General features: G+C 37.6%; 1 protein-coding gene across 2 annotated transcripts in view; it reads left to right on the plus strand.

Moving 5' to 3' along the window:
• Positions 1 to 14044, plus strand: part of LOC146678195 (myocyte-specific enhancer factor 2A-like) — a 48176-nt gene extending 34132 nt beyond the window's left edge. For both annotated transcript variants that reach the window (XM_085416116.1, XM_085416194.1), the window contains exons 4-10: positions 3910 to 4044; positions 4311 to 4518; positions 5062 to 5115; positions 5995 to 6131; positions 9343 to 9466; positions 11878 to 11980; positions 12653 to 14044. In XM_085416116.1, coding sequence (XP_085272242.1) covers positions 3910 to 4044; positions 4311 to 4518; positions 5062 to 5115; positions 5995 to 6131; positions 9343 to 9466; positions 11878 to 11980; positions 12653 to 12986 — 1095 coding nt within the window. In that variant the 3' untranslated portion in view covers positions 12987 to 14044. The remainder of the gene's footprint in view (positions 1 to 3909; positions 4045 to 4310; positions 4519 to 5061; positions 5116 to 5994; positions 6132 to 9342; positions 9467 to 11877; positions 11981 to 12652) is intronic.
• The last annotated feature ends 3748 nt before the right edge of the window (positions 14045 to 17792 follow it).

Consider the following 17792-nt stretch of genomic DNA (forward strand, 5'->3'; position numbering starts at 1 on the left):
CCCCGAGAGCAACAAGACGTCACCCTCACATGTCAAGATGCTTAGTGGTGCAGCTCGTGCCTCATGGTGGCAGTGATCCAGATGCCTTTGGAGATCTACTAAAGCCGACTTTGACATTTGAGATGATAAGGACACACATACACACTGTCATATCCTCTAACAGCCACTTTAAGATAGTGCCCAGACATGATGTAGTGCTGTGAACCAGCATCTGTGGAGATACATACTGTGGGGTACTGTATCCACTGTCACATCTCTAATGAAAGCTGTTTGTTTAATTCTTTAAAATTAGTATGTAATATTCAAAGAAAGTGTGTGTTTAGATAATTGATAGCAGCTGTTGCAAGGTCAAGCACAGGGCTCACCTGAATCAGAGAATGATTGCAGACTAATAAACTTCTGAGCGGAGCAACTAAAAGAGCTCATGTCAAGCTCGTGTCTCCTCACATCATTAATAATAATTACACATTCATTATATGCTTAATCTCATTGCTGGAATGGTACATTTTGCTCTGGTATTGTGTCACATATATTTACAAGGTACTGTGAAGACTTACAGTGCGTATACATTAGAATGCCAGAATTTTAAAGCTTTAAAGCAGGCAGATAGGGGCTTTTCCTGCATCTTTTTTTGTCTGTTGTTAATGTGACACTTGGACCAGAATAGATATTAGTGTGATCATTTGATCTTAATCAGCAGCTAAGTCAAGGCTTTGTGCCAGAGCTTACTTTCACACGACAGACATTAGTCTTTGAAAGCACAGATGAATTTTTAAACAACATTCCTGGCCTTCTTGTTTACAGAGACACGTTCCAATGCCTTTATCTCAATATAGGTTATGTGTCACAGTGTTTTCCTTTGGTAGTCTTGCCAGAAGACAGATGTATAATATTTGCAAATGTATTTGCAAATGTCTGCACCAGACTCTTTGTATTGGACATCATTTGTTTCCTGAAAAAATGCACAGCATGATGGTGGATAGTCAAAGGGTTTTGCAGCAGATCTGCAAATTTGGATGCATTTTGCATCCTTTTTCCTTCTGTAATTTACAGCATTTTTAAATCCCTGATGGTTACTGTGTTTGAAAGCTGTCACTTTGAATAATTACAAGTAATTGGTAACCCACATAATATACCGTGATATCTCTTCCCATAATTAGACAAAACAACATAGTTGTCAAACAATAGCATCCAACAAACAAGCAGTCAGACAGGATTAGTTAAAGCTTGTGTTGAACTGAATGGACAGAAATATGTGCATCCTTTGTTATTCTGTTTAGCTTGAATTTACTAGAACTGAAATGCAGCAGCCAGATTGTACAGGAACTGAGTGAGTGACTGTTTAAGCGGTCAGCGGTTGTGGAAATAGATTTGTGTGTGTTTTTAAAGCTTTAAGTAAGTACTAGTGTCTGGGAATGCAAAGCACATGTGTTGGGCCAACAGTCAGCTGGGTGGTGTGTTGCCCTGATGGTCCTTTCATTTCACGCTATAACGTGAGATGAGCAGAGATGAGGTGATGGATACCAGGGAAATTATGTAATTGTACAGGCTTGCATGATATTGGCATGATTTTTGTTTATTTATTTATTAGAGTGACTCATCTGCCAAAGGCCAGGTGCTGAAAATGACCAAATATCAGTTACTCGGTCTGCATTTCAAACTAGTCATCTAAACCTAATCATTCAAAACCAGCTTGCAGTGCAAATGCCATGCTTCACTTGATTTTATGTACAGTGGCAATTACGTATCTTCTTCTATTTTAATGCATGACACATGTTGATGTTAAATATTTGAAATGTACCATCACTTATTAATGTGCTTACGGAGGCCTATAATCCACTGGGGAATTACAGCATCTTTTAGCTCATTGTTTTGTTGTTACAGGGTTTGTCAGTCTTATTTTATCCCAGGCTGTAGCAGACGGGTCTTTCCAGAAAAAAAAATGTCTGAAGTACTTGTTAAACAAGTTAGCATCAAAAAAGATGAACAGGGCTGCATAGTGAACAGAATATTCAGATACTGTTTGTCCTTAAGTACATGGCAGAGATCAAAGTACTAATATGAGAGCAGCTCCAGAGAACTGCTGCTCAATGAACAGTTTGTGTTTTTCAGACCATTCTCTTTTTAATGTAGAGATGGTTGTGTTGGAAAAACCCCAGTAGATCATCAGTTTTTGCAATACTCTGACCAGCCTATCTGGCACCATGTTCAGAGACACCTGAGTCATCAGTCTTCCCCATTCTGATGTTTACTTTGACCTCTGGCACGTCATTTTGACGATGTTAACATGACTACATGCAGTGAGTTGTTAGTTGTTAGTGTCAGATATTTGTTTTAATGACTTTTGTAACTAAAAGAGTGGCAAGTGAGTGTTTAATAACTATAATAATTGAAGAATGTTGATGATTTGTGATACTCGTCTTGGGCTCTAGCCTTTACCATGAATGGAATTCCAACCCAAGATTTAGTTCCTATTCCAAAGTACAATTTTCTTTACCAGCACTGCCTTTGACAGCACTGTAGAGCTTTGTCTAAGCTACACTGCCAGTAGTAATATAACCTTCCACAGACACAGGAGTTGTGAATCTAATTAGATGGCTCACTCTCAGTGACGATCAGGGATCCATTAACAGTCAACTCTTTGCCTTTTATTTCCCTGTCTGTCTGCCATACATAACTAAAACCATCGAACTACATTTAAAGTTGTTTCTAGCATGCTCTAAAAAACATATGTGTGTGCTCTGGTTCATTATGTTTAAAAGGTTGCTACAGAAGATCAGCAAGTCTGCTTTATGGAGCAGCCTCTCTTTAGAGGAAGAAAACCCATAAAGTGCAAACTACACAGAGCAGCGGCTTCAAAAGTCACAAAGTCTTCACAGTAAATATGGAGGCAGATAATATTTGTCTCCACAAGGTGCTATACTGCTCCAGAGCTGATATACTGAGACATTAAAATTTTCTCACCTTAGAAACTGAAGCTGAAATAGGTGTTGATGAGGTTCAGTGTCACATCAGTGTCTTCCAGTAAATAATCAGGGACGTGCTTAAATATCTTGCTTAAGACCACTTTATAGTTTCATCTTGTTTGTCAGTGATTGTGCAGATTAAGTACCTTTATTGGTGCAGCTCAGAGATGAGGTTTATTTTTATGTGTGTAGACTGAGTAAGAAACTGTGTACAAAAGGTGAAACACATTAAAAAAAAAGCCTAGTGTGAAGTAAATGGACTGGTTCCTATACAGCGCTTTCCGACGTTATCTGAACACTCAAAGCGCTTTACACAACTTGCCTCATTAACCCAGAGCCTGTACTTCTTTACTTAAGTAAAACTGAAAACATTTTTAACACTAATATCTATACTTAGTTACAGAATGTCTGCACTTTTGCCACCTCTGCGACTAACACCTTGCCTGAGAAGTCTGTATAGAAATATCACTATCTATGCATACTCAAAGGTGCATCGGGAAAAAAAGGTTTTGACTATAAACCTGTAAATTTGCAAATGTGTTCTCAGTGTCTGAGAAGCAGCTATGTACAGTGAGCGTTACGAGACTTGAATCTGATTTCTAGTGTTCTCAGTGGTCAGTTACCCTTCCTGATTTCAACCATATTGCACACAGGGAGCAACCAGATCCATACACATCCTGTTTTTGGTAGTACCTCAATTTTAATGTTCCACAATCAATTCATGTACTGACTATGCATACTCTTTCTCTTCTGTCTCTACTCTCAACAATCAGATTATCAGGGGAAATGCTCATTAAACTGCATGTTTTTACTAATTTTAACCTTTTACTAAAGAACTGGTGGTGAAAGGCTTTTGTTTGTTTGTTTGTTTTTTAACCAATGCTTACCTGTTTTTCCCTTTTGTTTTTTTAATGCTACTCCTTTATAACTATGTCACCTACAGGCCCTTAACAAGAAGGAACACAGAGGCTGCGACAGCCCTGATGCTGACGCATCCTATGTCCTCACTCCTAATACTGAAGAAAAATACAAGAAGATTAATGAAGAGTTTGACAACATGATGAAGACTCATAAAATTGTAAGTTGCGTTGTTTGTTTTTTTTGTTGGTTTTCAACATTTTGTTTAGTGACTGTTCCCACCCCCATTTTCTCTGTAGGGTCATTAATTAAGAACCTTCCAGTCATTTATCCTCCATCCACAGTCTGTGGTGATAATATGTCTGGTCATGCTCACAGACACAAAGATGAAGACAATACAACTGATAAAAGACAATTGCATTTTACCAGTTCATGTATTTCATTTTAATGCTGATTGGCTCTTTTTGTCTCTTGCTGCCTTCTTAGTCCACAGGCCAGCAGCAGCAGCATCAACAGCACTTCATGCATGTAGCACCAGGCAGCATGGCCTACAGTCACAGTGGAGGAGGAGGGGCAACTTCCCAGGCACTAGCTGCAGCCACAGCAGCTTTGGCTGACGGTGGTATCCTCACCTCACCTCACTCGCACCTCCACAGAAACATAAACTCTTCACAAAGACCCCCGAGTGCTGGAAGTGAGTAATATGAACTTTGTGTTGTTCTTTGGTAACTAAACTTACTGTTAAACTGCACACTGAGCCGATGACAATAACTCAGAGGAGACATGAAAATGAATGTGTGCAAGGATGTCCAGATAAGCCTTAGAATTATGAGTAGAAGAGAGACTATGTAGAAAACTATGTATTTTAATTAGACAGTATAGTAGTTTTTAATGGAGATGCAGGAGATGAGCCATGCAAACATTCTGCGCAGGAGGAATTACTGATTTCCATTGTATTTATTTATTTCTTAACATTGATTTGAAGACAGCGCATCTGATAAAAACAACAGTTTGACTGTTATTGTACAGAAAAAGGCCCTGCTGGGGAAAATACATTCGAGCAGATAGAAAGTGAACGATCTAAAGCAATCTTACTTAAAGCTGCAGTCTTATTTAAAATCTTATTAATAAGATAAAAAGATGGATGCATGCAGAGTGGTTCTTAGTGATTGCAGAACATTAAATGCGAGAAAAACGTAATAACGAATCCTAACGAGTGTGTTGTGTTTATCCTCAGGTGGCCTGCAGGGCAGTTCCGAGCTGGCTCTGCAAAATGGATCTGGACCGACTGGTATGTATCCAACAGGAGTTTAACAAACATGCTCTGACATGTATACTGCATACGCACAAACACAACTCCCTGCATATGGAGCAGTCTTTGCAAGCTTGTTTTGCTTGTGATCCCATGTGAGCAGCTGCATGTGTTAACTGTGTGTGATCTGTTTGAACAAATAGTTATCTGTTTTCTTGATTTTTTTTTTCTAGAGGCCTTAAGGGATTAAAATTAGCCAATAAATTACGAAAGAATGAAATATAAGAAAGAGGTTCCACAGAAATAATCTGATAATTAGTTCATGGCTCCTCTGAGGTTCTGTTAGCGCTTCTTAAAATAGTGGGAGTTGATGTAAGATGGTGATGGATTTGCTATTGGTCAGCTAAGGCCAGTGGATATGGGATGTGTTCTTCCAGGAGCCTGGCTGCACCTCAGTTTCATCCCTCCTGGTTTTTGTTGCTGCTCTTCTGCCCTTATGCTTTGGTCCACAACCCTTTCTACAAACTGTCTTTGCATAATTCCCCTCCTGCCATGGCCGTGCTCTCCTTCTCAGGAACACTGCCATTATGTAATGCCAAGAGAGAGAAAATATGAATTATTCATGATTATCTCCTGTATAATATATAGCTGTACTTTCTCCAGTCCGCATGCAGAACTTGGCTGTGGACATGTTGATTTAATGGATCTAATACATGAGACTGTAATACTCCACTCCATTTTCAAGTGCATTCCAAAGCTCTAAATATTTAAAACTTGTGCTATATGCATGATGCTTTCCATTAACAAAAAAATATCCTTTGCAAAATTCTTACAAAAAGTAGCTAGAATCAGCACTTAAGTGAAAGTTGGAATTGAATTACCATCACTTCTTAACATCCTCCACACGTCTGTATTTAGTGAATGGATTTGGAAAGATCATACCATCAAAATCTCCTCCTCCTCCTCCACCTCATGGGAACAGCATGGTCCCTACCAGCCGCAAGACAGACCTCCGGGTCCTCATCCCCCACTCCAAAGGAATGATGCAAACACTGGTAAGTGTGTTTTCTTTTATATTTATAACCAAAACAAAAAAGCCTTTATAATGAGTAATATTCTTAAAAATGTTACCTAAAGCTTTATGTATTTATTTAGGTCCAATACAGAACAGCAATCAAGCTTGTAACATGTGATGTAGTTTTAGTTTTGACTGGAACTAGGAAGAGTCCTCTAGCTGCTGACAGCTCTATAAAACCATGAACCTTTGATTCCTGATCTGGATTTTATTAAGAATCAGAACAGTACATTGTGTTTTCTAAGCCTGTGGGATCCTGGAGTCAGGCATGAACAGGGTAAATATATGACATAGATTACCACAGAGTGGGCCAACAACTTTTGAGAACAACTGGTTTGACACTATTTGGGGCAGATGGTTGGTGGTTTTACAGATGAAATCATAGTTCCTTTGAAGAATGGACAATACTGGCAAAAGCTTGCATGCCTCATTTGACCGACTTCACTGCTACTTCTTTATAGTCCCTTCCAGTAGACTCAACAAGATTCAGTCTTATTGTGAACTAACACTCTTTTGATTACATTTAAGGTTCCCGTAATCTCTTTAAAACACACGTGGATGTGCAGAATCTATAGGCAAGGTGCAAAGTTCTGTTTGTGGTCCACTTCTAGTCAGATTTTTTTTTTTTGGAAACGCTAGGATTTAACCAGTAGCAGTAGGCTTTAGGTAAAACGTCTGTGTGGAGAGTAAAAGGGGAGTGCCACCTTAGAAAGCCCACTGGCTACGCCAGAAGCTGTGAAAGATCGGCCATTATACTCAGAGGCTGAGTCAACAGACTAGCCTGAAGGGTTTCCAGACTGAAGTTTGTCACACATTTGACTAAATGCATATATATCTCATCATAAAATCTATGACCCAAATTGGCATTCACACTAAATAGCAGCTTAAACTAACACAAAAAAGAATGTAAAAGCTTATTAGTTCAAGTTTTGCCCAAAAGTTTTGGAAAACAACAGCCTGTTCATCTGAAAAGTCCGACAGTTCGACTAAGTTTCCAAGTCATATGTCTCTTTGTGAGGGCAGTGCAAATTCTTTATGGAAGCTCAAGTCTTGTTTAGACTCAGTACCAGTAGAACAGAAATGCAGAAATAATATCAAGTGCGAAAAATTGGGCATAAAAAAGTGCTTTAAAAGCTGCCTGGTACACACAGTTACGGTTCTTATATACATGACATCAGAGCACCAGTTCATGGTTGTGTAAGATGACTTGGAAGACTGTAGAAGGAGTCTGTTTTCCTTTCTTAAGATTCCACATTCTGCAGCTGTGCCGGGTCGCTGAAGTTATTGATTTGCCCTTAACTCTCCTACTGTTGCCCTTGCCTCCCACACTGTGCTCAGACATGATGTAACAATTAGTAAACAATGGAAACGGACACTCTTTTCTTTGTATTTTTCTTTTTATGGTGACCGACCAGCTCCATTATTCTACTGGTTGTGGTTTCCAGGGGATTTTTACATATTGCAGAAGGATATGAGTTTCTATTTTCTGGTGTTCTAGAAATTAATGTCGAGGTCTTTTCATAGAAAAAGGAAGAGTTTCACATATGTGCGATATAAGAAAAGAATATCCAGACTATTTAGAAATGAATAGTAAAATAAATCTATATTAAATATAATTTAGATTACAAATTCAGAGCACATTAGAGGTAGCTTTTAAAGTTTTAATAGCGATGTTTAATGTCACTGAAATTCAGAGTGACTAAATTTCTTTTGGAGAAGTGATGAATCAGCAGCCATTCATTCCACATTAAGTAATCATAATTCCTCATCATTCTGTTGATCTTATCTGTTTGTCAATTATCGGTGACTGGGTGACAAATAATTTGTTGTTGTCATGTTTGCAGGAAACAGAATCTGGCAGAGTCTAGTTTTCAGGAACTGTGCTGAATGGGTTTGCAGTCGTTTGAAGCTGGAACACTTATAAAATCCGAACCATGATACGGCTAATGCCTCCACCCTGTTTAAACCAACAGAAGAAGCCACTCATATTTTTCTTTCTGCTTTTCATTCACTCCAGCAAAAGATGTTGTGTTGTGGTCTCACAACTCCTCCTCAGTGTGATCATTTTGAAACTGCCTTTCACTTCCTCCTGTATGCCTGTGTGCACATGTTAGTGTAAGCGGCATGCTTTGTTTAGTGTGTTTTGCACAAACAGGCGAAAACAACAAAGCAAAAACAACTGAGGAGGTCTGCATTTCTTAACAGGATGTCTGTGTCTACTACTCACTACCATGATAGCTTTAACTTGGATTCTGCAGTGCATTATCTGTAGTCCACAAATGCAAGGACACCATAGAAAACACAGGGAATGAGACATGTATGGGTTGGTTAACCCATTGTTTTTATGTTTGCTGAGCAATGAATGACCTGGTTCAGGGTGACGTGATTGAAAGATGAACGAAAAACAACTCCTAAATTCAGTGTGATAAGTTGAGTTCATGAGCCACCTGTTCTGAACCGATAGGCTATTTTAGGACAATGAATAATTAAGAATGAATTACCTGCTGCTATTCAGTTGATATTTCAGTTGTGTGTTTTCTAAAAGCAGACAGCCGAATAAATTGCACTGATATCGCTTTTTGGAAAAGAAGAGGATTTCATGTCATTAAAGGAAACTGACTGATAAATTAGACTATCAAGTCTTGGGTTAAACATAAACATTCAAAAAGTACATTTTTTAAACTAAACTGCAGTTTCTGAATAGTTAGTGGATTTCTGTTAGACTTCTGTCTTTACAAAACATTCAGTTTTGTTGAGAAGAATGCAAATCCTTGTTCAATTCATGTGCAACTTCTGCTAGCACTATGGGAAGTGTAGGAAATTCAAAACTATATATTTTGAACTGATTAATGTTTTTTTGTTTGTTTTGTTTTTAAAACAGGGGATGTGAGCTTATACTGACATCTTGTGGTTGAAATGGGGCATTAATAATAATAATAATGGATTGGATTTATATAGCGCTTTTCAAGGCACCCAAAGCGCTTTACAATGCCACTATTCATTCACTCTCACATTCATACACTGGTGGAGGCAAGCTACGGTTGTAGCCACAGCTGCCACAGCATTACAAGTCTAGTTCTAGCGAACACTATAATTGCGATCTAAGCACAAAAAGCAACAAACTAAGAGAAGAGTAACATTTCATGAGTGAACTTAGTGACTTTATGTCTTTGTTTATTATTTGTTTTCAGAATAACCAAAGGATGAGTAGCAGTCAGTCCAGTCAGCCTCTTTCCACACCAGTTGTCTCTATCACCACACCCAGTCTACCCCATCAGAGTCTGGTTTATGCTGGCATCGGCTCGGCCTACAACGGTACAAGTTCTTTTTACTATTCGTGCTGTGTTTCTGTAGTTACCTTAGCCCTGCTGACCTCAATATTTTACAGTATGCCCCCCAAAAAATCAAATAAGAAAACAGTGTACATTGCGGTTTGTTTTAATTGGTTAATGGAATTGCTGAAGTAATTAGGTGGTGTTAAATTTCAGCTCTTTTAGACAGTTTATAATGGTATGACCAACTGTATCAGGGCAATTTTTAAAAGAATTTACTCTATTTTTGTGTGTATCCCATTCATTTAACATAAACACTGTTAGATCTTTAAATTAAAAAAAACATAAAGCAACAGCAGCCTGAAAAAATACAAAATGCTAGATTTAAATGCTACTTGGATGGAAGTGAAAAGGTGAATGTGAAAAAATGAATTGCTCCCTGGGCCTAATAGCTTGCCAAACTGCCAGCTTTAGCAGCAGTAGCTGCAACCACATACTTTTGATATCTAGAGATCAGTGCCTGGCATTCATGGTGGCAATTTGACCCCCTCTTCTATCCAGAAATGCTTTAGTTCAGTCACACTGGAAGGTTTTCAAGCTTATTAAGCAGCTTGAAAAATAATAACTTTTTTGTTTTAGTTTTAGCCTGAATTGTTTCTAATAGTTCTTGATTGTAAGGAATTCCCTGAAAAAATAACAAACTGGAGCTGTGAGATTTCATAACGATATGGGATGGAATACAAGAGTAAAGGCTGCGAATATAGGTAAAATGAAAATGACTCAGGTGTTTGGATGTAAAGGAAAAGCCTTACTAACAACAACAAAAGTCTCCGCGAGTATCCACAAATTGCAGTTAGCATCAACTTCTATCAAACAAGAGATGGGTAATTGTTTCACATGGGGCGTTTTTGCTCATTGTGGCCAAGTGGAACAAAACTACAACCTTAAACCTTGCCAAGGAAAATGAAAAGAAGTCTTATGAACACTGGCAGGACATTCTCTGGTTAAATAAAACCATTTTAGTCTAGATCAGATTTTATACAGTGTGTGTGTGTGTGTGTGTGTGTGTGTGTGTGTGTGTGTGTGTGTGTGTGTGTGTGTGTGTGTGTGTGTGTGTGTGTGTGTGTGTTGTTTTTTTGTTTTTGTTTTTTTTTATATTGACCTGGCCAGGACTACTACACTGGCTGCACAGTGGTAACTGTGAATCATGGATGTGTGAGTGTGCTAATCCATGGCAACATGAGTGCAAAAGGTCAGCCACTGAGCACTGCCGTTATGGGCTGTGTCTTTCTCCCATATCCCCTTCAACTGAGTATAGCTGGTTTATTCTCCTGCCTTCTATCTCTCTGAAATAAACCAAACCACTGTCCAGGATGAGACAACAAACATCAACAACAACATGGCCACAACTGACCGTGTGCTTAGTTAATACCTTAGGCAGCAGAAACCCGAGAAAGAAGAGGTGCAAGGAGACAAACCATCATGGGAGGATAGGCCCGTGCACGGTTTGCAGCAGATAGAAGGAGTGGCTTACATTCAGAAATCCTACCAGTGTCTGGACAAAGCTGGATTGAAAGACATCACAGAGGCACTAATCATGGCAGCACAGGAACAAGCTCTAAGTACAAGATCCATAGATGCTGTGGTCTACCACACCAGACAAGGCCCCAGGTGCAGACTGTGTAAAGATTCCCCTTAAGACAACCAAGCACATAACAGCCCTGCCTTCTAGCAAGGCAGATGAAATCCCACTGTTAGTTGGAAATTACTTTTTTTCTGGCCTGAAATTTTCTTTAACATTTAAATTTTTTTCAAAGCACTCTATCCAGTCTGTATTCAGTTATATTAATAAAAAAAACACCCTGAAATAGCTAATTAAAGTTAGTTAACTAACTAAAAACACTGTGATCGTTGCCAAATGATGTAGTATTGAAATATTTTTCTAATGCTACACAACAGAGTTCTCTGTGTTGTTGTGTACTATAAGTATTTTCAAACACAATGATTTAATCCAGTCATCAACAAAATACCAACTTTCAAAGCCTCTCAGCTACCTTGTGTCACAAAACTGAGTATAGAGGCCTCCGTGCATGTGGGCAAATACAGGGCTCTAGTGGGTGAGTTCTGGTTTCACTTTTACAAATTTTCAGCACATTACTAAAAGTGAAATAGTTTCAGGTAGCTTAGCAGCTCATAACAAGAATGTAAGAGAAGTTGTGGTGCAGCGTTTATACTGTATTCAAGTGTTGTTAAAAAAGGTAATGTTTGACTTTTTATAGAAGTGTAATGCTTTTTGATCGGCATGATGTGCATGTAGTGTATGAATGTGAGAGTGAATGAATAGTGGTATTGTAAAGCGCTTTGAGGGGTCCCGAAAAACGCTATATAAATGCAGTCCATTATTATTATTATTATTATTATTATTATTAGTCTCTCTCCTTCTGTCTTTGTCAGATTACTCCCTGAACAGTGGAGAGTTATCAGGCTTTAACTCTGCTGCAGGGCCCTCTCTGAGCTCAATGGCAGCATGGGAGCAACAGCAGCTGAGCTCCATGGGGTAAGAGCCTGACACAGTTAAACTGTCTCCCTTCATGATTTACAGATTAAATGTTTAACCATTTCTTTACACTGTTTTTTTTTTTTGTGCAGACATACTGTGTTGTTGACATAAAGTTAAAAATTACCTGATCATACAGTGTGCAGTAAACTGAAGTAGCGTGCACAGAGTTGGAGAAATGCAAATATGTATAAATATATACATAGATATAATATATATGATAACAGATTCCATGACATAGATAATTGCCCTAAAATATGTAATAAATAATAATTCTGGTTCAAACATCACACATTTTTGCTTTTGTGTAAGACCATGAAGTTATGTACTTTTGGGTGATGTATGTAATAAAAAGCTATTTTATAAATCAACATATCTGCTATATGTTACGTCTATTAGACACATTTTACCCTAGCTATGAAATCAATCAAATTGTAAGTACAATACTGGCCTCTTAATCTGTGGTAACGTAGATGTTTAAAAGAGCTTTAAACAGAAATGCAGTTATCTCCGCTTTTTACTTTAAATACATTATTATTATTAAATGTACTCAATAGCCACAGTTTTCAGAGAAAACGTTTCTGTTTACAGGCCGATTACAGCCATGTCACCACCAGATGGCATCTTCACTCCAGAGTCACAGCCTCAAATTTTCTCTTCCTCTGTCTGTAGGTCAGGAAGCTCCACTCTCTCCATCAGCACCAATCATAACATCAACATCAAAGCTGAGCCAATCTCTCCACCCCGCGACCACCTCAGCCAGTCTGGGTACATGACCCATCCACATGTTCACCCTCATCTTCACTCCTCTGCCTCCTCATCAGCTCGAGCAGAGATGGGGCGATCCCCTTCTGACAGCGTTGGCTCCTCCTGCAGCTCTCACGAGGGCAGCAGTGACCGGGAAGAGCAGCAGCGACCTGACTTCCACTTGCTCCCTGCGAGTCGGTCAGAGGGCAGGGAGAGTCCGACAGTCAAGCGGATCCGAATGGACAGCTGGGTGACATAGAGCCTGGAGCTACATCGAGAAGCTGCACCAGGGCAAAAAACAGGAAGGACACTGTTGTGCAAATGAAATGTGGTTTTTATTGACGTGTTCTGTTGAATTTTCTTTAATTTTTTTTTTTTTGCTGTTGTTTTGGTTACTCGGAATTTCTTGATAAGGGTTGAGCAACATTCGTCTGAGCATTCTTGATTGGATAAAGCTGAAATTACAGTGGTACTTCATTTAATCTTATTTTCTTCTTTTACAAACAATTAAAGCTTTGGAGATTAAATATCTGGGTCCAAATGCAGTACAGTTACAGTAGAGTACAGTTATTTCCATTTGCAGTGCACTGTGGCGCTGGATGGAAGAGAGACAAAGCATAAAATCAAAGTTCATGAGTGGGTAAAGTTACTTGGTGTCAACCAATTCATTTCTAATCTTCTCAGGGTTTAAAACCATTAAATGAGTCCATCGTGAAAGCAATACTCCCTCCACATCATCATTTCTGTTACTCCTCTTTATAAAAACACGTATTTATATCAGCCAAAGCAGTATACTGTTTTCTATGTTGTGTGTGTTTTTATATTGTGCACAAAATTATACAATATTTCATTCAGATTTGAAATCGAAAGCCATGGACACTTGTATATGTACTACCAAAACATGTCACTATTGTTTGTACATAGTATCTTTAATATATATCACTTTTGGTGTAACTATAGCGTTTTGTCAGTGTGTTTTATCTGCCTGCCTTCACACTTTGTCTCCTGAAACTCCCATAATTTCTTAGATAAAGCTACTTTCAGCTGCTCCTTTGTTACAAGGGGTCGCCAAAGCAGGTAGGTCTGCATATTTGACTTGGCAGTGTTATGCCAGATGCCCTTCCTGGTACAAACCCAAGGGGGATTTGTGTCTCTGGCTGGAATTTAACCAGCAACCTTTTGCTTGCCAAGCAAAGTTGTTAAAGCCTACACTACAGAACCATTTGTATCCTTTCTTAGATAAATAGATAAACTGGCTTTGTTAAGAAAGCTTAGGAAACAATTCTTAAAAAAAAAAAGGTTACTGGTCGAGGAGGCGTCTGTTTGCCTTACAGCTGAAATGCAGTGGCCTGGGTTCGAGTCGGATCTCTGGAGACCTTTGCACCCTCTCCCCCTCTTTCCTGTCTACTCATCACTGTTAAACTATCAAATAAAGCCCAAAACCCCCCAAAATAAATGTGAGAAGAAGACAACTCCTCTCTAGAAAAGGTTTATTGATTAGTTAATAAATATATATATATATATATATATATATATATATATATATATATATATATATATATATATATATATATATATATATATATATATATATCCCTGTAAAAAAGATTTAGGAAAATGGATGCATTATAAAGAAAGATAAAACTGCTGAAACTTTTTAAAAAGCTGCTGAACACATGCACATCAACTCCTGCTTGGCTGATGGTGTTAGGTGATAAAACACAATGTCATAGATCAGAAAACAAAGCGGAACTCTTTAGAGGAATTTGTTCTTAAATCTGTTATCGTATATATGTACCTTTGACTCCCATACCAGTGTCTTTTGATAGAGTATTTATCTGTTTTGGTCTTTATTAAATAAGTAACTTGTGCCTAATGATGGTTACACACTTAAGGCCATGTGTCTTTGTGAGATTAAGATTTTTTTTTTAAAATATACGTTGTATATATCTGAGATAACCATGGATGAAGACAGTTAATATAAATATTACTTTAATGGCACTGAATCCATACAATAAGAGACACATTGAATTCTTGTACTGAGAGAAATCTTACCTCCAGAGAGATGGGAATTTACTGAATGACTTTATGACTGAGCAGAAGATGATTAAACCTGAGAAAATGCAACATGTGGGTAAGTACAAGGTAGCGCATGTGGTGAGAAGCAAAAGCTGCAAAAGACTAACCACAGTGCTTCCACTGAATGAGAGCATGGCTGGAAAATGTAACAGCTTTGACTCTGCAATGAAAGACGGATACAAAAAAAGAGCAAAGTGAAAGTTTTTTTTTGAAATTTTAAGTCTGTGGAAAGATGTCATTCTAAATAAAGAAATTACAAAACAGCTTGCAAACCAACCATGACATCTTTCCACAGACTTAAAATATAAACGTACTATCAATTACAACCTAGTGGCAATTTCAGCTTCCTTTTACATCATCTTTATGATTCAATTCTGTCATAATCAATTGAGTCTGATTTTGCTTTTCAAAATGAAAACCCAATATGTGTTGAAACAGCAATTTTCATTTTTAAAACATTCTGAAATAATTGAAAGAGTATATCACATATGGACAAATTCGACGGGCCATTAATTTGAAAGGCGAAATCACATGAAATTTACATGGTTTTACTGTCGGGTTGGATACTGTTGATCTAAAGTGGAATTATCCTGTGGAAACAGCATCTTTCAATTTAAGAGCATTTTGAAATCGTTAAACGAGTAGGTCGTCTACGGGCAATTTGAAAATACTTTTATTTTGGAAGGCAAAATCAGAGTGACTTGATCTTAACATCGTATCTCTGTGGGGTTGTATACTGTTGATTTAAAGTGAAATTATTCTGTGGAAACAGAAAATTTCCTTTTTAGAGCATTCCGAAATCACTGAAAGTTAGGTAAGTTATTGGCATTTTCAACAGGCCATTATTTTGGAAGGCAAAATCAGAATGACTTGAAATTGAAGTAGTACCATGGTGTGGATGTACACTTTTGATCTAACATGGATTCATCCTGTGGAAAGAGCAAGTTTCATTTTTAGAGCGTTCTGAATTCTTTAAAAGAGTAGGTCGTATATCGGCAATTTGAAAAGTCTTTTATTTTGGAAGGCAACATCAGACTGATTTGATATTGATATGGTATCACTGTGGGGTTGGATACTATTGATCTAAAGTGGAATTATGCTGTGGAAACAGCAATTTTCCATCTTAGAGCATTTTGAATTCGCTCCAAGAGTAAGTCATATATGGGCAAATTGAAAAAGCTTTTATTTTGAAAAGCAAAATCAGACTGACTTGAAATTGACATGGTAACATCGTGAGGTTGTATACTGTTGATCTAAAGTGGAATTACCCTGTGGAAACTGAAATCTTCCTTTTTAGAGCATTCTGAAATCACTGAAAGTTAGGTAAATTATGGGCATTTTCAACAGGCCATTATTTTGGAAGGCATAATCAGAATTACTTGAAATTGATATGGTAACATCGTGAGGTTGTATACTGTTGACCTAAAGTGAAATTATCCTGTGGAAACAGCAATTTTCACTTTTAGAGCATTTTGAAATCTTTAAAAGAGTAGGTCGTATCTTGGCAATTTGAAAAGTCTTTTATTTTGGAAGGCAAAATCAGAATGACTTGATATTAATATGGTATCACTGTGGGGCTGTATACTGTTGATCTGGAGTAGAATTATCCTGTGGAAACACGAAATTTCCATTTTAGAGCATTTTGAAATCACTGAAAGTTAGGTCAATTGTGGACAATTTGAAAAGGCTTTTACTTTGGAAGGCAAAATCAGAATGACTTGATATTAATATGGTATCACTGTGGGGCTGTATACTGTTGATCTAAAGTGGAATTACCCTGTGGAAACAGGAAATTTCCATTTTAGAGCATTTTGAAATCACTGAAAGTTAGGTCAATTATGGACAATTTAAAAAGGCTTTTATTTTGGAAGGCATAATCAGAATGACTTGATATTGATATGGTATCACTGTGGGGCTGTATACTGTTGATCTAAGGTGGAATTACCCTGTGGAAACAGGAATTTTCCATTTTAGAGCATTTTGAAATTGTTCCAGGATCAAGTCAGATATGGGCATTTTGAAAATGCTTTTATTTTTGAAAGCAAAATCAGAATGACTTGACATTGATGTGGTAACATCGTGAGGTTGTATACTGTTGACCTAAAGTGAAATTATCCTGTGGAAACAGCAATTTTCACTTTTAGAGCATTTTGAAATCTTTAAAAGAGTAGGTCGTATCTTGGCAATTTGAAAAGTCTTTTATTTTGGAAGGCATAATCAGAATGACTTGATATTGATATGGTAACATCGTGAGGCTGTATACTGTTGATCTAAGGTGGAATTACCCTGTGGAAACAGGAATTTTCCTTTTTAGAGAATTTTGAAATCACTGAAAGTTAGGTCAATTATGGACAATTTGAAAAGGCTTTTATTTTTGAGAGCAAAATCAGAATGACTTGATATTGATATGGTATCACTGTGGGGCTGTATACTGTTGATCTAAAGTGGAATTACCCTGTGGAAACAGGAATGTGCCATTTTAGAGCATTTTGAAATTGTTCCAGGAGCAACTCAGATATGGGCAGTTTGAAAATGCTTTTATTTTTTAAAGCAATATCAGAATGTTTTGATATTGATATGGTAACATCGTGAGGTTGTATACTGTTGATCTGGAGTGGAATTACCCTGTGGAAACAGGAAATTTCCATTTTAAAACATTTTGAAATCACTGAAAGTTAGGTCAATTATGGACAATTGAAAAAGGCTTTTATTTTGGAAGGCATAATCAGAATGACTTGATATTGATATGGTATCACTGTGGGGCTGTATACTGTTGATCTAAGGTGGAATTACCCTGTGGAAACAAGAATTTTTCATTTTAGAGCATTTTGAATCGTTAGAAGATTAAGTCAATTATGGACAATTTCAAAGGGCCATTACTATGAAAGGCAAAATCAGACTGACTTGATATTGATATGGTATCACTGTAAAAAGACTGTGGTTGGAAAGTGTTGATATAAAGTTCAAATAGTATTTGGAAATACGA

This window comes from Rhamphochromis longiceps, linkage group LG1 (assembly GCF_057381845.1).
Source record: "Rhamphochromis longiceps isolate RC_006_pf linkage group LG1, R_longiceps_female_GT1.1, whole genome shotgun sequence".
NCBI lineage: Eukaryota > Metazoa > Chordata > Actinopteri > Cichliformes > Cichlidae > Rhamphochromis > Rhamphochromis longiceps.